Source organism: Ptychodera flava, chromosome 17 (genome assembly GCF_041260155.1).
Source record: "Ptychodera flava strain L36383 chromosome 17, AS_Pfla_20210202, whole genome shotgun sequence".
NCBI lineage: Eukaryota > Metazoa > Hemichordata > Enteropneusta > Ptychoderidae > Ptychodera > Ptychodera flava.
Window position 1 is genome coordinate 8,076,903 of NC_091944.1, and position 22,997 is coordinate 8,099,899.

The 22,997-nt window shown below is 38.5% G+C and overlaps 1 protein-coding gene across 3 annotated transcripts; it reads left to right on the forward strand.

Annotated features, from left to right (window-relative positions):
- Positions 1-882: 882 nt before the first annotated feature.
- Positions 883-21,452, forward strand: LOC139115301 (prolactin-releasing peptide receptor-like). Of its 3 annotated transcripts, none has more exons than XM_070677320.1 (5): positions 883-1,125; positions 12,213-12,577; positions 16,791-17,207; positions 17,541-17,756; positions 18,939-21,452. In XM_070677320.1, the coding sequence occupies exons 2-5, from the start codon at positions 12,221-12,223 to the stop codon at positions 19,146-19,148; spliced, it is 1,200 nt and encodes a 399-aa protein (XP_070533421.1). In that variant the 5' UTR covers positions 883-1,125; positions 12,213-12,220; the 3' UTR covers positions 19,149-21,452. The 3 variants fall into 3 exon arrangements, with proteins under 3 accessions (XP_070533421.1, XP_070533419.1, XP_070533420.1); XM_070677318.1 differs by lacking the exon at positions 883-1,125 and adding an exon at positions 2,091-2,199; XM_070677319.1 differs by lacking the exon at positions 883-1,125 and adding an exon at positions 11,795-11,894.
- The last annotated feature ends 1,545 nt before the right edge of the window (positions 21,453-22,997 follow it).

Consider the following 22,997-nt stretch of genomic DNA (forward strand, 5'->3'; position numbering starts at 1 on the left):
TAATAACTAAACAAAATTACGCTTGCCGCTCAAAATCTGGCAAAACATTTGAACTCGAACTGAAGGTTGTATATACCCGGTACCCTCGACCAATCTCCCAGGGTCTTAGGGTCCATTCCGTGCAAATGGAACAGAAAGAGGATCCGGCTGAAATTGTGATTTCCGGTCGGCATCAGATGAAATTGTTACCACGAGCATTTGCCACAGTTTCTCAACTCTTGAGAGGAAGCCCCAAGATCTATCTATATTGTCTGCTATAACGTTTAGTTTGCTTAAGCTGACATGAACAACAGCGTGTTGTTGTCGTCATCATCAAAGTCACTGCCGCCTTCACCACCGCTACTATCATCATCATCATCAGCAGCAGCAGCAGCAGCAGCAGCAGTAGCAGCAGCACCAGCACCAGCAGCAGCAGTAGGATCATTATCGCTGAGTTTCCCGCCTGTCATGATTGCAAATCTCTGTGGTAAGTCGCCGCTACTAAACAAAGCCTCTCGATATGCTAACACATTTTACCAAGACCAGAGTGATCTTGAAAATACTGTAAATTACACGGAACCTTAATACCATTCAAGTTACCTACTCATTAATTGTTCTTATCAGAAAGTCTTCAAATTTTAAAGTCTTAAGACAAGTGTCATATAAATTACAAGGCAGACCTTTCGGACTGTGACAACGAGGTGATTACAACGGACCGCAACCCGTGAGACGAGTTCGACATTTTCTGAGTAGTCTTACAGGTGAAAATATAAGTAACATTGTGTCTGGATTATGAACTTGTAACTCTTATTCAATCGATCCAGACAATTACAGATACTTAAAGGATGGAAGGTTCTGTTGAACAGAAATCACAGTATTCATTTATTCGACGTTGAGAATAGTGAAACATGTTGACCTATTTACCGTTTATTGAACTCAGTGACCAATTTCAGTGCTCATACACTCAGGCAGGGTTGATGAGTTTTTGTGTAGGAGATCCGTTTATGCATATAGGAACCTCAATCGCTGAAAAAAACCGTTCGTGGCCTGGTCCTGGAGTTTGCAGAGACGTTTGCTGATTCAGATATGGATAGAGTACATTCCGGACACTTCTACCGATTATGACGAGGGAAAACTAAATTTATGGTAATGTTTTTTAATAATGCTCCTTTTTGGTTTATGCGGGCTTTTCATATTCTTTACATGTCAAACGAATTATCTCATAATGTACAGTATCGAAGTACGCGTCGAACCCGAGGTCAAACTTGGAACAGGTGCCATATTTCCACTTTTGGGGTCTGTCTTTGGATGTCAGTCAATCACGAGAGAGGATCACCTTCTAGCGTAAGAAATGAAGTGTTGAAGCATTGTTGATTTCAACTGAACATAAGATATTTTCCCCACCATTTCGGTTGGTCAAAAAGTAAAAGTGATGGACCATTTGGTATTCTCAGGTGTTCTGGAAGAATAGAAAAAAAATCCTTGAGAAGGTATCCTCTCTCGCTTAATGTAATTTTTTTTTCACTTTCGGCGCTCCATTAGGACGCAAATTGTAGAGCCAATATTCCATTAACAATGCGTATTTGAGCCTGGTTGTTTAAAGGGAGATTTTGAATGCCATGTTTCCTGGCTATTTTCCAACCCCAAACAGAAGTAAGTGAATTTGTCAGAAGACCACCTTTTCTTAAAATGAAAGTCTCATAACTTTCAAATTGAGCTTGCGGGCTCTTAACAGTAACCTTTTCCCGATAACCTGTAACTGTTATGGGATTAGCTTTTCTAAATTTGTGGAATAGTAAATACTTTTAACATTGGGTATTCAAATAATTGCTTGTTGAGCGAGCAGAAAAAAATGACGCTACCTCTTCAGTCTTGTAGGACCCTACTTGAAATATCAGACGTCATTGGTATATTTTGCAGTCAATGCCCTCCTTTGATGAAGCGAGCGTACAAAGCATTTCCGCAGCTGTGTTAGTACTCTTATAACCTCTTGAACCGCAGTACTCTATCTTTTGACTTCAAAGAATGTATTCAGTCAGTCGTGATCGGTGTCTGTTTCGGCGCCAACTCTCATTGGTCCAAACGATTTCAGATGACTCTCATATACAATTGGTAGCATCTTCTCGCCCTCATTTCTCCTGTGAACGTCGAGGCGGACGCATGTCGCGGTGAGGGATAGCGCACTCTTAAACTGTATACCCAGTGCTTCACCATTATCAGGTGAGTGCGAGACTCGTCACCGCCGTGGTGAACAATCATGACACCTTCAGTCTGTGTGAGGACGACGCTTTGGGTTCCTACCTACTGATCGCAAAACGGTTTTTGATTAAAAGTGCTTCCAGTACTAAATTGTAATTTGAATTCTTAGCTATAGTTGTTGTGCAGCGTTGCCAAAGTCAGAAGTTGAATTTAGCGTCTCAGAGTCGATCTTGCATTTTTGTTCAAATGTTTGCCGAACTATATCAAAGGTCAACAAATGTGTGCCACGGCAGTAAATGAACATTTATACGATCAATGGACACTGAACCAGTTGCGATTGTTTGCTTGTTGTGATTGTTCCTCGAAATGAAAAGAACCTTAGTAACAGAAACTATAAAGCAATGCAAACAGAACTTGAATGTTTTCTATTTGTACTTCGGTACTTAAATTTCTAATCAGGCACGATATGTAAGTCAAATTGACTTATAACAAAAAGCCATCGGCACGTTGAACTTCAGACAACCTATTTCAAAAAATCATCTCGTTTTGGGAAAGCTCAAATAAAAATTTTGTCTTTGGACTTCCTCAATACAAAGCTTTCGGAAGGAGTAGGGGTTTGTGGCCAAAGGCAAGTGGTTTTGTTGGCGAGCGTGCGTACTACCAACGGTCTCTAAGGCTTTGACAGCCGTCCACAAAAAAAGACTCAACAATGCATTGATATTCGAAATCATAGGAAAGGAATTTTGAGGTGGGGGCTAGATTCCTTGTGCCGCAATATCGTCCTTTTTATCTATCAGCAAAGAAAATTAAAGAATTAAAACAAGAAATTCATTAATTTATACCTGTTTACTGAATTGCAGAATTAAGGACGGTGTTTGCAATTTAGCAGTCTGAATTTAAATTAAACTTGAATAAATAACTTGAGAGGATGATGACACTACTTTTAGATTCTACTTGAAATTTATTAAAATCGTTTTCTGTACTACAGAAATTATTGCTATGGCGCAGCGTTTGAAATTGCTGCCACAATTATCGGCGACTCCCACCTTGTCTCAGACTTGCGGCAAGCTGTTATAAAGTAACACTTCTTCACAACATGCTTTACATAAAAGTATGAACCTCAATTGGGCTTTCTTTGAGGAAGTTTGCGCGCGCTTTTCTTCATCACCAGTTGTTGTGACGTCACAATTTGTTGCTTTAACTATTTGCATCACTTTGGCAATGTGGTGAGAAATCTCTTGTATTTTCGAGGTTACAGAGTCTAGCTCTGCTACGTCTTTGTGTAAAGCCAGAGCACTTCCTTGTAACGTTTTGACGTGTCATTATTTCGAAAGCGGATGTCTGCCGGCAGTCTCCTGGAGGATCCCTCGAAACTTTCGTGTCGACCTCCTGCACTGATACTTTGTCAGCCTCGTGGTTTGTCGTTTGCCTCATCTTCTTCACGCGTCGGTTATCCAGATTCAGTTGTTTCATCGAGAGAAATACGGCGACTGAGGTTAAGCCACTGTTGTATGAATCTGTTCGACCATCTTGTGAAGCAATGTTTCGTCTAGTAGTTTCCGGCCTGTTGAAATCACCGATAATTATTGCAAAAAAATCTTTCAGCAATTCAAAGTAAATTCTAAAAAGGTTCCAGCCACGTTTATGGTAAATTACGATAATTTCTGCAGTATCTAGCTAAAGTATGACCGTGATTATTGTGTGATTTCTGTGATCAAAAAGAATAATAAACCACGAGCAAACTTTCCTTTCCTTTGCATAACTGACACCAACCAAATTAAAACCACTACACGTATACTGACCCTCAGTATCCTCTGATGTATATTTTTGACAACAAATATTGTTTCAAGTTGAAAACGACCGACGCGAACAACAGCGCGAGTATGCGCTCCCTTGACGTGAAAGGTTCTGCCTTTTGGATGGCAGACATGATAAATTGTGTAACTCTCCTTGCGCGTGCAAAATCTACATCGATGAAACACTGCTGTTCCATGGTTGTTTGTGTCCCTCATTTGAACGTTTCCATTGTAACCAGTAGGATGATGTAATTCAAAAGGGAAGAATGTGCAGCAAATCATGCGACAATTTCAATAGAGTTCCGGCTGGTGCGACTGGCGCGTGTCTCTCCCGGGGTGTCTCATAATCTCGTTGTAATATTTGCCAAGGGTTTCTAAAGTATCGCCCAGCACGTGCCTGGATGGATGTTTACAACCGTCAATATGTCTTCGACCTTCTTTTCTTACTGCGCTTGTTTGTCTGCAAAGGGGCAAATTGAACTCGTCAACCACCTCACCGAATACGGGCACTACATAATAGGTACACTGTCGAGGGAGCTTGTCACGCTACTTTGAATAAGCAAACCGTTTCTCCCTCTGTTTTGAATGGTGTTCCCTGATAACGCACTACTCAGTATACGGAGTTCACTGACTGGGTTAATGGCGAGTGTATCTTTTATATAGACCACTTTTAGCGTCACTGGTTCAATCTACGTCTGGATCTCGAAGTCCAAGAAGTCGTTCTAGAAGTCAATGGCTTGCCTTAATGGCTACAATTTAGATATTATCATTATTTAGTTTCAATTGTATTATAGTAATCGCTTAGGGAGCCTTCAGTAAATACATGGGGTGGGCCGGGGCAATTCCACGCACCCCTGTACCGTAAAATATGCCCTTCCCCTATCCTCCTGTCTAAAATGTGACCCTTCCCCTTGTCCGACATTCTAAAACTTGACCCTCCCCCAACAACTGCAGTATTCTCCCCAGGAATGACTGAAACAGTATCAGCTAATTAACAATTGGTTTAATTGTTGTGTAAGTCAGGGACAAATTACGGAGGGGGACGGCTGGTGTTTTTAGAGGGACAGTCGCAATTTATCACGCAAGTATTTTTGAAGAGATATGATATTTCATACTTTTGAGGGAGGGTCACCATATTTTGTGCAACTATAAGAAGGCAAGATGTGGCTGATATAGTGCTTCATCCAAAAAATATCAAATCATAATACATGGAGACTATCAGGCATATTATTGACAATTTTCCACCGCAAAACATGCTATATCTGTATATTTTATATGTTTGATAATGTATTTAAATGTACTTTGCTTGAAGTGGGAAGTAACATGTGCATTTGTGTACAAGAAATTGATTTTGGAATTTATCTAAAATGTTGGTTCACTTTACATGACAGTCTATGATGAAACTGTGAATAATTTTTTCCAATTCAAAACTAGGTAAATCTGTGCTCTTGTGTACACTTGATTATTGGTATCAATGTTCATGATCAGACTAAAGTGACTTTGCGTCTGGACTCTTATTCAATTATCATCTAATACATATTTATATATAGAGGCTCTGTCGACAAACTGAATATTGTGTGTTTCAACATACTGTAGGGAGACAGCAAGAATCTGCATTTGATATATTGCATATAAATATTGAAAACAATTATCAACAGTTGCAGCTTCTGCCCTGTTACTAGGCCCACTTGTTTTTTTACGAAAAAATGATACATGTTTACATGTTTACATGATACATGAAATGTGACAAAATGGTTTTAGATTTTGCTTAATTATCATTAACATTAGAACATTTGGATGACATTAAAATGGTATTCATTTATCATTGAATTAGGCCTACCTACCAGACCCTGGAATTGAAAAATGTAAAAAGTAAAAGGCACCAAAAAAATTACAGGTTCCCCCTGTAGGCAGTGCAAAACTTATAAGTCCCCTTTTGCTACCCCCGAATTTTTGAATACCCCTGAATTCCTCCAGCCCACCTCCCTCGCCGTTTTTTTGAACGCAGCCTAAGTGTAAAATTTCACTGGCTGCGCTTCACGTTCTGCAGTTTAAGCTACAAAAAGAAACACGTTCACTCCAAATTATTTTATCTGTTCATCTACAATGATAAGTCACCTTTAGGATATCAACGGCGTCTTCTTTACACATGAAGTGGTGACATGTACACACGATGCATGATAAGTTTGTTTTCGAATTCACATTTCAAATTATAATATACCTAGCTCGAATCTGGCCTTTTGATTGGCCGGAGCCAGGGTTTATATTCTCAATAAGAAGACCTGCGCAACATCGGGGACATCGTTCTGTGTATGACATAAACGTAAATCGAGGTCGAATCTATCTTGGCCCGTGAAATGGCACGCCGACCTACGGCACGTGGGCACGCGACACGTGCACGTGGCTCGCGAATTAGGCTTACCCGTGTTAGCCTATTCGATATTATTTACTGGTCTTGTACCGTACGTTTACATTAAAGTTTGATATTTTTCATCGACAAGAGACGCATAATAAAGGCGAGGAATTCACCATACAATGATAATATATACCGATATAATACGAAACAGGAAGCTGTAATTCACATAAATTATGCGCATCTCAGCGCAATAATTACAGACGACATGCGAACAGTGGCACAGCATGAAAAATTTCGTTCGACTACCTAAATTTCATCCCTTTCCCTCAACTAACGGTTTTTAAGAGCGAAAAATTCTGACGACGAAATTATGATTTGATCTCCTCCTAAACACGATAAATTGCTGATTCAAATATCTTGTTGAAAGTTTGTAGTAGTGATAGGCTTTTTTGAACAGCAACATTTTCAAAACATATTTGATTGAGTATCTCAGTTTCGTCACGGTGGAGTGGTATGGCGGCCGCCCCCGTGTTCGGAAACCTTGCACACACACATAGGACAACAACACAGTATGCGGGTTGTTATTTTTCCATCAAACCATCCATCCGTAAAACTTTTGATGTGAATAGACTCTATTTCCACAACAAGGGGTTCGCTAACGTTTCGTAATTGATGAGCATATTGGACATTATTCACTGTGGGACAGGTGTGTTGGCTTAAGTATTTGTCGCCCCGGGGAAAATTTATGCTTCCGCTGTGCGTTCAGATTATTGTAAATCGGTCAAGTGGACTTAGGCCTGCGGGATATACCATTAGATATTTGAGGTGGTCAGGATGCAGTATATTCCTCGCTAAAAATTTGGTGAATTGTTTTTTTTTTCGGATTTTTTCGCAGCCTGCAAATTATTATGTTAAAAATTGACACTCTTAAAGCGTCCTTCATGTGATTACTTTCACAAATCAGCATGACCGCGTCAGATAATTTTTAAAATGTTTTCCATGTTTCTTCCACTTTTGCATGAGCGTCTCACGATTGAATGGAAGTTAGATAGTTCAAATCTTGTTGAAGTCTTTGTACTTCCTCTCTTTCGGTGCAATGTCGTCTTTGTTTTTAATGTAATCCTTTTGATCGGGACGAAGACTAGCTTATTGAACCAAAATTATCTTCTTTTTACAACCGTAGAATGCTGTAGTAGAATGTAAACCTTACAAATGATGAAGAACACTTTGCAATGTCAATTGAATCACATCCCGGACAGATGTCTTCAGTGAACAAGTAAAGTATTTTTTACTGATTTTCAAAGTCATGCAAAATGTAATACTGAGTTGTCGTTTCATGAGTGAGCTTTCCACACAGAAAACAACATCGATAGCAATCCATTGAAAAGCGGGGAAAAGTAAAACCAACAAAAGTTCGAGACACGCTTGTCACCAAAAGCACCACTTAGATGAGATTTATGAGACCATAATACTGCACTCACGCCCTTTTATGATTCCGTAGATCCAATAAAAAAGTGTTATGAATTAGGTGGGCAATTTCACGCAAACAAAATCACATGGGCCGGTCTGACTGAATGTTTTAACGATATAAATCATTCTATTTCACAGCCATTTTAGAGGCTGTATCAGATTTGAGTTGGTTTTTCGATGTTTTTATCATTTGCGTGTTTGTTAATGTTAAATCACTTCACACTAAAAATAAGTTTCAGATTGTCACACAAGTCATCGACAAGACATCATCACCGATTAAACCATTCAATGTACATCAGGGCGAATAGGCAGTTCTGTTATTCTTCTGGTCGTGGCATTTTTTTCAAAATTATTAACGACGGCGCGTTTTTTCTCTTTTCTCTTTACTCTTTATATTGAGCGATTATCGGAACAAGAGATCGATCTAGAGTTCTCAGATGTCTCGCTCGTTGGTGCGAAACGTTACTTGTAGTGTTTACCTCATGTTAACTTTCTATTTGATCACCTGGTACAAATGCGGTTCGTATCTTGAACGATACTTGGCTCTACTGCTGGTAATGTTTTCTTTTCTTGAAAGATTAAAACTGCGTGCTTTTTTTGGCTGCATATCATAAATATTAATTAAGCGACTATATACAATTTACGTTGGGCTTATCCGTCAGTCGTTGGCATATAGAATATCATTGCTATATATATATATATATATATATATATATATATATATATATATATATATATATATAATATATTATTATATATATAATATATATATTATATTTATATATAATTAACAATTTTGTAATTTTGTCTGATAACGGAAGATAAAGAAATAATACGAGCGCAGACAACTCTGTTGTAGACCCGCTGCAACCTCACCTTTATTTTGATTGGAGTTGATAAAATCTAAATCGTTGACATTATTGTTGCGGCTGCAGCTAAAATTCTTAAGCAAGCATATCTAACTCTAACAGGATAAAAATCAGATGTAGTGAGGTAAAGTACTGCAAAAGGACGATACACACGAAAGTCATACGATACAAAGACCGAGCAATTCTCATCGTATGATTTCAATCAGATTGTTCCAGCTCCATCGCTCTCTCCGCTCAACAGATCTGAAGAAAGTCCGGTATCACGAACAGGGCTATTTTCTCCTACAGGCAAGCACGCCGAAAGCTGTCACCCTTGAAAAGGTTAAAACTGCAACACCGGGTGACCGTTCTGCATTATTGGTCAAAAACTCACATCCATGTTACTACGACACCGAACATGGTCTTAAGCGCAAAACGCCCCTACGCGGTTTGAAAAGAAAGTGTTACAATTTGCCATTGAAATAGATAATTTAAGCTTGTCGTAGACGCGCATCGGACGAGCTTACTTATTCCACAACAGTTGAAAGCAGACTTGTTTTCGTACATTCTACAGTATTAGCATAACCCCGGCCACCATAAATAAATGTCGACCGAATCTCTTTTCATGCATCGTGGATCAGCACTTCATGTGTACAGACGACGCTGTTGATATCCTGAAGGTCGAAGGGCGATGCTTTGTATGCTTTATGAGAACTAAAGCAGGGTACATTAACAGCCCAAAGAAAGAATTTGCCAAAAACACCTACTCAAGCGTAGCACTCCGAAATAAGGTTACATGTCAGAGCAAAACAGCGCAACCGCGACAAAACTATGTTATTCGCGATTGAAAAAAAATTGTTTCATTCCTATGGACAGATTGTCAGCGATGAATGAAATATATACTAAGAATTTATTGAGCTGGCAGCTATCCTCTCTGTTTACTACTATCTCTTCATTCCGATTAAAGAATTAATAAATTTCCTTGCCAGAATTCCCAGATAGAATCAAGAATTTAGTTTATTGCGACAGTGAACCTCCTGACCAAATTCAAGATTAGTAATAAACGTCTGTATAGATCGTGTTGAATCCCTTTAAACGCTTAGCACAAACACAAACTGGCGATAGTGGACCTACACTGAATAATTTTACATTAAACATAGTAGAAGATCTATAATTGATTTTCAAAGCTATGTGAGGGCCCTACAAAAACTGACTGTTTTCAAGAGGAAGGTTTATCTTTAAGGCAGCAAAGAGTGGTATGATTGGCTAATCCATCACATAAGGCAGGGCCGTTACTCCCTCGTACTATTATGGGAAAAAGCAAGAAATTCTTACATCCCTTGGATGAGATCTGTGATACTTCCACTCCAGACAGTTATTTCACTTCTATTTCCCTCTATGTATTTCTACCAATGGTCTCAGTTCCCCTCACTTGACACTTGAATTGCAATCTCTGATCGCTTGACCGTACTCTGCTGTCATAAATATTGCCCTATCGCCTAGCGTGTTGACGTCATCAGAGGATTAAAATTTTTCACGTCCTTAAGTATATTGCGAGAACGTCTCGGTATAGTGTGCACGTGTGACACGACACTCAAACGTTTTGCGAATCGGTGAGGTTCTCGACAAGTCTCTCCAGACACTTACAACTGCTGTCCTTTCATCTAGATTGGAAGAGATGTCTCAAGAGATACTCTAGTAAAAAAAGAAGCGGGTGTAATTTTGCCATCGTGTGGATAAGGATATCATAGCCCGTACTGAGCGCAAGTATGGGAAAAAATTGATATACAATATTAGGGGGTTTTAATGCCATCTCTGCTTTGTAGAAGGTTGGTTAAATGCAATACCACCTTAAGTGATAAACTATACGGAAGTGTTGTCAGGCTAAATAAAACATTAAATTTTGTTTCCCTGAACCAGACCTGATCTATTTTCACACTCTCTCACCAAAACGTTTTTCAACATTTTCTAAATCGCTCACGATTTTGCATTTTTTTTATGAGTGGCATTGCCTCTCAAATAAAATAAAATGAAAATAAAAGTTCCTGACTGACCTATCCTTATATCCTGAAGGCAAGACAACGGATAAACAATTGTTTGACCCTACTGAATAAAGATAGGCCTAAGGGCAATATATCAAAAAGATTTTGACCCAGAGGGAACATACATTGGTGACATCAACAAGATTTTGTGTGAAAGTATAAATTTTGCAACTACTATATTCGGGGACGCACCGCAAGATATTATTCATACATTCAAATTTAGCTATACATAAGTTTTTACAATTCTAATATATCATTCATACACACATATGTTTTTAAAGTACAAGTACAAAAAACAGTATTGAGAAAAGTTGCAGATACTGATTCAGAAGTTCATACCAATATGGTAATGTTATTCACGATAAGTGTTATGAAACAAAGGGAGTTTGAATGCCGTCGAATGATTACAACGCGAGTCTCTTCCCTAAAAAGGTGTTGTTTAGAGTAGCTGTTATTCCAGTCATGGTTCTCCCGACACTATCAGGCTTTTGAAGATGCCCCTATGTTACACCTGATGACCTTTGGCGAATTTGGACTCTCCTTTGTACGCCGCTTCATCTGTCGCTTTGACAACTGTCGTCACATGCTTTATCAGAACAGCAGCCATTTCCCCGAGGAGTCCGTGATACACAAATGAAACAGAGACCTAGTTCATGCGACCGGCGGCGTTCAAAGATATGCCCACTTCACGACAGATGAAATATTGTGGGTGAATCAATGTCTATTTGAGTGACACGCAATCTAACGGGGACAAACAACTATACACTGTACAAAACAGTCATAAAAACTTAAGGACTTTATTGGCGCCATAATCTGATTTGACAGGTACCGTTTGGCTGCTGTAAGTGATGAATAAAACTGCAGATGTTTTACCATATGTATGTAAAGCTGCACATGTAAATCTGGCCCTTTCTTTCGAGCTCTTCTTGTAGGGACTGTAACTCAGTCGGCTGTCCCTCCTCTCCACAATATTAGCATTCCAGTCTTCCCAGGGCTTTCTCTGTAATGTGTTTACAGTGTATGAAGTGCCTGCATGTTAAATTAATTATACATGCAACATTCATGTCGGCCCTACCACAGATCCCTACCCCCACGTGTTTTATTCCTGAATGACAAGCAACACCGATTGCCTACGCACGCGAGTTCAGTCGTCAGTCCCTGCTTCTTGTCCGCGCATTTAGACTCTACGCGCCTGTTATAACAGGTATGATTTGCGTGTTAAGAACTTGGTAACTTTATTCTACCGGGATGGACCAGTCTCGTAATGCTCAAGTTTTGGGAATTTGCCAGCGTCTTGTACAGTTATCGTCAGGATTTAGGTTCCAATCAACTCAAGAAACAGTGTCCGTCCCCCTGTGCGTTTGTCCACTGTACGAAGAGGCTATAGAATTGTAATTCAATCACAGTATACTTGCATCATTTGATCAACAACTCGCCTAGATATAAATTGTAATAATACTCTCTCTCTCTCTCTCTCTCTCTCTCTCTCTCTCTCTCTCTCTCTCTCTCTGTCAAATTTCAGTAAAGAGTATGGCTCAACAATATGCAGCGATGCTGTTGAACGACAGTGAGAGTTACAGCTACTACTATGAAGACGAAGTAATAAATGTCTACTCCTTGCCCCGGATGGACCGAGCTGCCGTCCACATTCTCAGCGCCATCTTCATACTAGGCGTCGTGATCTCCACTGTTGGAAATATCGTCGTCATACTCGTCATGACTTGCAAAAAGAATTCCAAGCCATCTTTCAACACTCTGATACTAAATCTGGCAATCTCTGACTGGACCCTCAGCTTGCTATGTCTGCCGTTTGTGTTCACCTCTGCTGTGATGGGCGAATGGATATTTGGTGACGTTATCTGCAGACTGGCACCTTTTGCGCTGAAAGTGAGTCTGGAGTTCAATATATTGAATAATGCTTGATTGTTGGTTGTTTTGAAGTTGTGTGTACTGACCGTGATGTTTTGCGTTGTGCTTTGTGGTTTTTCGTCTTCTCGTTTTAATGTCCATGGGTTGCTTTTGTTACTCTGCTCCGTGTTGTGTTTTCGTAACAGATTGTCTTTCAGTCATGTACCCGATGAATGTCTCGATGTGTGTATGTCAGTATACGTTGTTGATGTTGTATGACACTATTATCTCTGTTTCTTGTATTGTTGTTCTTCATTCACCAGTTTTTCAAGATATTGTCTACTCTATTCGATCCTATGGGCTTCAGCTCTGCTGGTGAGTTTATATATCAAGAAAAGGTTGGAAATTATGTATCATACGTGTCTTATTCTTTATTTCGTCCGCTTAATAATTATGCAGACTGCAGCTCCCATTTTTGTCCAACAGCAATCGCTAACATAGAACAAATTCTTTCATCTGGTTCAAGTAAACCTACCTGTTTACCGGAGCACCTACCTGTCAATTACTCAAAAGCCGTTCGCAATCTGAATAAAATTAATCTACAGTGATCGATTGAACGGTTCTACCAGAGTTGAAACTTGGACTATCCGGTCACTCACGCAAATCTATCAACTCTCGAGGGACGATCCGGTAAAACTTTATAGGTTAGGGGAAGTTAGAATAATGGTATGAAAAATTCATCAGAGATTTGACTGCTTTTTTCCCAGGATTCCACTCTTTTTCCATTTTCATTGATGAGAACATTTAAGTACGTATTTCACGACTTGAAATACTAAATTCTGTTTTACCAATTCACACAGCATACATTTTTGTTCATTTTTGACGAACTTAAAACTCTCTGGGGGTCAACATAAAGGTCACCCATAAACTAAACAACTAACCGAAGTTTGGTCGATATTGAGTGTGATATACACGTCTATAATATTGTGTAACGTTATTATCGGCCCTACATCATCACTGTTTGTGTTAGACCGTATGGAAGTTGATAAATTTAATATAATTTGAATCGCGAAAAAGCCTCTCCCAGAAACATAGGTCGAATTCACTGAACGATTGTGGAAGGATCGAGCGACAGTTTAAGTCTTTCACTTTTTGGGTGCATACTATCTTAGTTCAACAACAAGTCTTTTGTTATGTTGAAATCCAAGAATGGCCTAAGGACATTTAGTATAGACATCCAAACTATCCAGATGTCTAGCCCTCTATAGGCGTACTAGCACTTCCAATTTGTTTTCAAAGTGAGACTATTAAGAGTGACTTCTGGTATTGTTGACAACACAAAGCTTTCGATAATGATTGTTTTATGATAAAAAGGAACAGTATAGAGGGCAGTGTTCGATATTCTCTCCTTTTGATTTTCTTGTAGCTTGTAATGACCTGTCTTTCGAGGTCGATTAAAGTCTTTCATTTATTTAAATTAATGATATAATTGTTGGTAAAGGCTTGCATTGTTGGTATTCGAATTTAAACCAAACGAATAATATAGGGAACAAGCTGAACACTGGATGCTACAAGCTCCAATTTTCCGCCCTACGACTGCTACAAGACAACACAATTTTCTGCTTGCGTCTGTATGTCTCCTAAAATGAGGAAACAATGTTTGGTTAATCGCGGCGTTCTATTCTTCATGTATAACCACATAACGTATATAAACAAGTCTATTTGATAATTCTGTCTACGGTATGTGTGAGTCTTGGGTCGCTGAACTGGGTCAAAACATACTTTACAGGCAACACAACAGCTGCTGTTATTATTCGACATGCCACTGCTAATTTTCAAGAGCATTGTCCAAATACGGCATGCAAGAAACAAAGCCACTGGTAGTATTGATTACGAACAGTAGGGCTGGGGAAAATATAAAAAAAGTAATGCAAAACTGATGTTGCCTTAGGCAGCGACAGTGACGTTGTAAAATGACCATTTCAAGGCTGACGACTTTGAAGCAATGCTGCATTTTCGGCTAAATACTTCTTGTGACAGTAAACCAATCACAAAACAAGCTCAAAACCACACGAAACATCCATCATTTGAACTTATCTTAGCATATTCACAAATTGCAAGCCTTCGAGTCAGGTGACGACAATTGCATTTTCGACAGTCAGTGCGTGAAATACAGCTAAAATACAAGAGCCCATTTCAGGTTTTTACATTTATGGTAAATTAGATCCACCAATATTTCAGCGAAACCACCAATAATGTTCCGCCTCTTCCTCACTGAAGACTGACACATTCAATTCATCCATTTGTCAGCGAAAGTTTGATTTTGTCAGATTTGTCGAATGACGACACTGAATGTAGCTGTATAAATTCAGTCACCAACACTATTCAGCGATTGTGTTTAGAAAACGATCACCTCCAGTAGAGCACAGGGCGTTGTCTACATGTCCGTCCCCTGGGATGGGTAGGTGTTTCATTGTATCGCTAATAAAGATATATTCTACCAGCCTTTGGTGTTTCGGTCTTAACTTAGCACTGCCCTTGACAATCTTGCGTATACGTTTTATCAACATGCTGCGTCTATTATCTGATGAGTTTGAGTGCCTAATTAGCCAAAGTAATCAAGGGTAAATTACTAATCTGTGGACGCTCTCACCAGATTATCACCGGATTAAATTTGACAAAGTCAACAACGAACGCACCAGCAAGGTATCTTCAGTTATATCTTTATTAGCGATACAACGAAACACCTACCCACCCCAGGGGACGGATATGTAGACAACGCCCTGTGAGTAGAGGTTTTCTAATACATTGAAAGTTATCCATTATGTAATAGATATTCGGCAAAACGCATTCTTACAGCATTTGGCCCCATCACGGTAGCAGACGAAATACATTTGACAGTCAGTCACGGCAATACTCAACTTTCCCAGGTCATGCTGAAAGTGACTGGCGGATTAAAAATATCCATGTAACATGATAGCGTACACTGCATAGTAAAATAAATGCCATCCGATTGACATATGATGTATATAATCAAATATTAACCATTGTAGATATGTCCTGGCAGCATGCAATGTATCTTAAGCCAAGTGCACACGGGGTAGGTTTTCATTCAGTCTCGTCCCGAGGAAATAACAGTAACAATGAAAAAACCCCAATTACTCCTAAAAATATGGCAAAAATTGAATACATACCAAGTAATAGGGCAGGGTAATGAAAATATCAACGTTTGAGGTCTAATAAATTAACTCAAATATTGACTATTGTTAATTACGACGGTGGACCGTACTTTTCTGATATGGGTATTTTGAATCAAATATGCGGGTATCTATAAAGATACCCCGTGGGCTTTTAAAAAGTACATTGTACTCGAAAGCAAAAGGAACAGAATTTACCTGGTATGGCTGAAATGTTTTGAACAATCACCTTCCTCATTCACGATTCTATCTATCTATCTATCTATAGTATCTATTTATCTATCTATCTATCTATCTATAGTATCTATCTATCTATCTATAGTATCTATCTATCTATCTATCTATCTATCTATCTATCTATCTATCTATCTATCTATCTATCTATCTATCTATCTATCTATCTATCTATCTATCTATACTTTTGTTCCTCTGCTTTTCGTCACATTCTATTGATAATTTCCATGTATTATTCATTTTGTGGTAACATTATTATTTCCGTAGTGTTTTCGATGAAATTATGATGTCAATGCTAGATGTTAAACTAGATACCAAAATCATTACCGTAATAACGATAATATTTAAGTACATGTATGAACTGCATTTAGAAAACAACAGCATATATACATACATATATATATATATATATATATATATATATATATATATATATATATATATATATATATATATATATCTATGTATCTATGTGTGTATGTATATGCATCTATGTATCTATCTATGTATCTATTTATCTATGTATCTATCTATCTATGTATCTATCTATGTATCTATAACACAATTTGAACTAATTTGGGATAATTGGATCTTCATATTTTTCAAATTTCTCAAAAGCGTTAGGTGCCCTATAGCTGAATGTTGTAATATTACAAATTACTCATAAAAACAAGTGTATGACTTAAAAAGAAAAGCAGATGAGCTTACATTTGCAGATGAAACCGACATTACTTCACCATCCAATTATCCCAAATTAGTTCCAACCATATTGTATGTATGTATTAAAGAGACAAGATTAGGAATAAGTTTGTTTTGTTTAGGTTTCTGAGATTGTGAGCATATTCACGCTGACGGCAATCGGTACGGACAGATATCATGCCATCATGTATCCACTGAAGGAAAAACTGACGACGAGAAAGAAGATAATTTTAGTGGTCATTATTTGGGTGACGGCGGCGGCCATTTGCACTCCATACGCCCTCTACCACTCTGTGAGGAGATTCCCCATTGAGGACAATAGGACGGCTTCCCTCTGCCTGGGAACTTGGCCCTCTTCAGGATTTGCTGTCCAGCCAAAGGAAGCGTACATATGGACACTGTTTTTCTCTACGTATGTACTACCACTTCTCATCCTCGGAGTCTGCTACTTCCGAGCGGCGTTCAAGCTGGGGAGACGAAAGTTGCCCGGATCTTCGAACCAGACAAGGGACAAGCAACAACTGCGGGTCAAGCGCAAGGTAATATTTACATTTGGAGAAATTACTTTTGCTTACAGTCAAATAATTGTCTAGAGATTTTGCATTCCTAGTCGACAATGATATCATTTCTAGTATACGTTTATTGTTTCCACACATACTAGATTATGGAATATAACTGTGCCGTTTGGGAAACTTTTGTTCTTACGATATACACAGAAGAGCCAAATTTTATTAAAATTATTTTACAACAATCATCAGAAGATCAAGGTTATTCTTTTAGAATTGATCCCGGAAAGCAGTGTTCCATTGTATAAAGTGTAAATTGTACACTTTATTCAATAATTCTATAAAATTAATTAATTTTTTTTAAAGGCGATGGCCACTCTTATATCGGCGGTGATATTGTTCGCAATCTGTTGGCTTCCTCTACACGTCTACAACTTGTTCGTTCTGACGTACAACTCACATTATCTGCAATCCAGGCCTACGATAACAATGACTGCAAGAGCGTGTGTGTTCGTCTGGATGGTCATAGCAGATGCCGTGATCAACCCAGTTATATACGTTTTCATCAGTGATAGATTCAAGGTATGTTTCTGAAAACAACCGGCAATGCAAGCGTATTGAGCTGATAGGAAGCAGTTCAAAGATTTACAGTTTTGCAGACGACAGTAGTCTGTTATATCATAGATTAGCATCAGGTACCATACACAAGCATTTGGTTCTGAACTCAGTCAAATTATTCTCCCTCTAGATCTGTCGATTATCCACCATGCATCATTATACACCTATTGACTGGCCATGAGGGCAACAGCATACATCTGTACCACAGGCGTTATGTGGACCGTGTAGTTTGTATCAAAGTGTAGTTTATGCTATGAGTTTATTCTGTGTTCCGACGTTCTGTTATGTAGCCTTATCACCAGAACGTCGGAACGTCGGAACTCATAGAACACGATTGGAACTAATTTGGGATAATTGGATGGTGAAGTAGGGTCGTTTAACCTCCAAAATGTAAGCTCGTCTGCTTTTCCTTTCAGTTACACACTTGTTTTTATGAGTAATTTGTAACATTGCAACATTCAGCTATATGGCACCAAACACTTTTGAGAAATTTGAAAAATATGAAGATCAAATTATCCCAAATTAGTTCCAATCGTGTTATAGCATAAACTACACTTTTACTAAGAACGTACCATACACAAAACTTGTCGCGTACTTATACGTTGGAGTGGTTCGGCACGAAGTTTTCGCGACAGGATCGCAATACTTCTGCAAAACATTCAATGCACCTTTGATAAGCGTTTTCGTCCGTTTCGAGTCCTTGTTGGAAAACAGAGCATTCAGTTCGTCTTCAGAAAGTAGGAAAAATCTAGAAATTTCTCGACTATCGTTTTGATCGACCGCAGACGACATCTTGTTCCATTCCGGTTCGCGCATGCGCCAATGTCTTTTTTGACGTACGTCAGATGGCATCATTTTTCGGAATTGATGCCTGGCACAGGCAACAGTTCCAACAAATGATACCTGATGACGTCGTTTACATGGATCACCACAAAAGGAACGCATCCCACGTGACTATCAATTGGCGAATTAGAACAGACTCCCGGATTAGGTGTGTTATAATCTATGTTGCTTTAATGTATGTTGATTTTGTCGACTATTATTTTGCCCAGTGTGTGTTGTTCATACAAACTTTACCCAGGGTCTGGTACAATACAGATTTACATTTGAACAAAAGCGAAAAAGTGTATCTTTGTTTCCTTGCAGAGAGACATATGTCGTCTGTCTTTCGCTTGTCGACGAGCGGTCAAGAGATTCCGCGTCAAATCCGGCGGGAAGGAGACAACCAGCTGCAAGACCACCATGTCGGATATCCGCACGACTTCCCAGCAGCGATGTTCGGCCCTGCTGCAGACGTACAAGAAATGTCTCTCGAATGACAGCAACGATAAAATGACCCTGAAGTCTCTGCTGTAATCTTTTTGTAGTAGTGTTTGTGGGCAAAACTGGAACACGAGGAAGAAAAAACGCCAACATTACACACTTGGAGCGCTTCATCTATGGCGTCCCACATAAAGTATCTAGAGAAGGGTCGCTGGAATGCTGTTTCCATACTATTTCGCAGCAGCAGTGCTGAGCTTTTGCCACAAATATTACATGGCCACATTTTCAGCGAAGTACGCCTTTTTAGAATACGTAAAACACTTTCTGACAATGAGGCTCTTTAATCCGTCCCTCCAAACTCAAATAGGTCTGAAGATAAATTCCGGAAATGTCTGTACTGGCCTCACTCGTCAGTGGAGCACGTCATTAGGTAAAATTGGCAGACTTCCCACGGATCCTTTTTTTTGTATTCGCCACTAGATATCAAGGATTTTCAGATGAATATACTTACATGTATGGTACAGAGCTTAAAAGTCTAGCACTGAATAAACTCGCACACTGTTGCCTGTCGTTCTAATATAAGTGATGTAGGTAAGTAAAGGTTTAGGTGTACGCACAATGAAATGTCTTTATTCCTTTGACAATTTTTTGCGGGGATAGGGTGGCGGAGGGGGGGGGGGGGGAGTTGCCTTTTTTATTGTCATTGATACAATCAAAATCTTTCAGGCTGCCAAGCTTAATTGGCCAAGGCGTTGTTTTAATCGTTGTTTTAATCGACCTCCGTGTCAGCGATTTTACAACATTAACACAGCAGGGCTGGTTGTAGTCTTGTTTACATTTAACCTGCTACCCGTACGTGCTCTCCGTTACACAACACACCACAGCCACTTCTCACACGTCAGACAGAGAAACATAAACACATCATCATGTGTTTCTTCTTTTATTCCTGATCAATTACCACGTAGCTGTCATTTACTAAATGTTGTCAATTACTGAGTAGAAGATTTCCTGACAGTCACGTCATTAATATGGAAACACAACCCAATGAACTAGTATGGACCCTAGTAATGAACTGTCACGCTCACTTGTTAGGGTTGTGTTTCCAGTACAATGATGTAACAAGCATGAAGCTAATTAAATGTAAAAATGACCTGCCCTGCTGTGTTAATGTTGTAAAATCGCTGCTACACTTCGATTAAAACAATCCCTTGTCCGACTAAGTTTTGCAGCTTGAAAGATTTTGATTGTAATTGGCTTTGCTTTAATTCACAGACCAAAGTTTATAGATTGTCATAACGTAGTGTTGTTCAAAGTTCATTCATTCATTTCTCAAAAGTAGTAGATAATTGGTAAATTTTATCAGAAAAGACGCAAGTCTCATAAATTTTTTATATAAATATAGATAGAAGCAAAATAACGTATACACTGAAATTTGTATGTCCAATTTCAGCTCGAAACTAAATATCTATATATTGTTCTACTTTTTGACATAAAATGATGAAATACATTAGAAGCATGATATTGTTTTTAAACTTTAATCAGAATTTAGCGCAGAAATTCCTCTTTATTCCATAGTTAATTTGACATTATCGTGCTTTCTAAGGTGTAGCTTGCTAGACCATAGCCTAGTATATTGTAGCTCTTCCATTTTGAATATTTTTTAGAGTTTATGACGCAAAGTTTTAAATCTTTCACTACCATAATTGTTCAGCGTTTTAATATGTAATATAGATTCAACATATTTTCAAATATGTATATTCTTCTTCGCTTTTATGAAGTTATCATTCTTGAAGTAAGCTAGTAAAAAGTTTGAAGAATTTGATCTGGCATTCGCATTATCCATGTGTCCTTTCTTCAAAGGTTAGTTTCGAGGTTACGATACATAAGTTTTAAGTGATAAGGTCCACATTTTGGGAGCAATACGATACTCTTGTGGATTACAGAGCGATAAGATTTTATTTGAAATCTTTTTAACTGTTTTCAGATAAGACAGCTAACATAGTTTTTGTGCAAATACCACCTTGATTGCGATGCCATTGTTACCCACCAACTATTAGTAAAATATCATTAGGGCGGAGCTTCATGTTGCCAACACATTTTTTTTCAAAGCAATATTTCTCATCAAAGATGACAAGGAAACCCCCTCATACTATATATTTTCTAAAAGCAGAGACTCTAAAGTTTGGTCATCTTCGCTTGCTAAGGTCTCCGCTCCGGGCAGCTGGATGCTTCCCGAAGTGGAAGACTCCTGTCTGGCTAACGAGCCGTGCGAGCGGACGATGAAGTTTGGTTGGTAGCATTAGTTTACTCGAAGGAAGAAGTGGGTGTATATTTGGGGTAATAAGCCTCAATTTTCGTATTAATGATAAAAATAATTTAAGTAAGAAAACTTGACGCTATTTTCTGAAATGTAATATTTCACTCGAAAAAAGAGTATATGTAGAAAAAACGACTATTTTACTTTGTGTCATCTATCCTCATTCTAAAATGGCAAGGGTTGAAAGACTGTCACTTATAAAAAGTGATTAATATCATGATTAGCAAAATTAAAATGCCTCTGATTCAAAATGTAAGAACTTTATTGCCAAACAAAATAGTAGTTTTGTAATATAGCATTTAAACAACATGATGTGAAAATTTCATAAAATTTGACTCAGCCAGAGTGGAGTTAAATTCTTTGGAAATTTTGAAATTGGGAGGAAAAAGAAGCTAGGAAATCGAGTGATTTGCATATATTAACACGTCTTTATCACACAACTTACAACTGCTTGACAAGCTAAAAGATGAACCCAACTAATATTTTAATCACTGGTTAACAAATTAATTAAAATTGAATGAACATTTGCAAAAAAAAGTAATTTTTGAGCAAAATACGCTGTATAAGGTGCAGCGCCCCCTTAAATTTCCTCAACTGATGACTTACAAAATCCACGTGGGTTGACAAGACAACATTACTCTTCCTAAGATTCTTGTCTTCTCATCATTCAAAATGTTTCTTTCGGCGAGAGGTCACATTCTTACATTTACTTTACCCAACAATTTTGGTAACGATCCTTCTGACCTTCGTCACTCCAAGTCTCCTCTGCTCTTCTGTCGTTCTCTCAAAATTTCTTTCTTTAAAGGTATACAGTCGCCTGTAATCTAAATATGCCCATACATGGTTAAAGGGGCGTTCCTTGGTATTCAAAATGCCCATGTGAGGGCGCTGTTTTTAAAAAGCGACCACCCGCTTAAAATCTTTTATTGGTTAGATTTTCTCTTTCCATGGTAATTGTGGCAAAATTGGAACAGGTGACAGTATACCTTTAAACAGTACTCTCAACACCTTCATCCGTCTAGTCTCCAGTTTTCTGTGACTACATTTCTTCCTACATAAGAATAATTAGTCATTTCTGCGCCTCGAGTTCTGTTAATCAGAAATTAGGCACATTGCAAGTATACTATTTTTGTTCTTACCATTATCATCATTGTTATTGACAGACAGTTTAATTTCTTTACTGTCAAGGTGGAGAACTGCTGCTGGTTAATTCAATTATTTGGCGGGAAAGTACAGCAGGGGACTTTTAATTTGTAATTGAGAGAGGACGTGGGGGAGGTGTTCCTAAGGGATAGGTAATCGTTAAATGGTAAAGGGTTGACAGTCGGGGGCAGCTTTCTCCAGCAAGTGCAAAAGAAACGAAATAACACAAATCAATTTTGAACAGATAGCTACGAGTAAAATCATCACTGTCTCAAGTGATCGATATCGGCTGCGGGGTTACTACCTTTTATATGGAACATTCGAATGCATATTAGATCTGGTAGTTCTCTGTTTTGAATTTGACTAATGGCATCTAAAGTTATAGTATGTCAGTCGGAAAATGTGACACGAAAGTGCAAAATTGGAAAAAAATTGACATCGTCGAAATTAGGAGATACACATACACTTTCTCTCAAAATGAG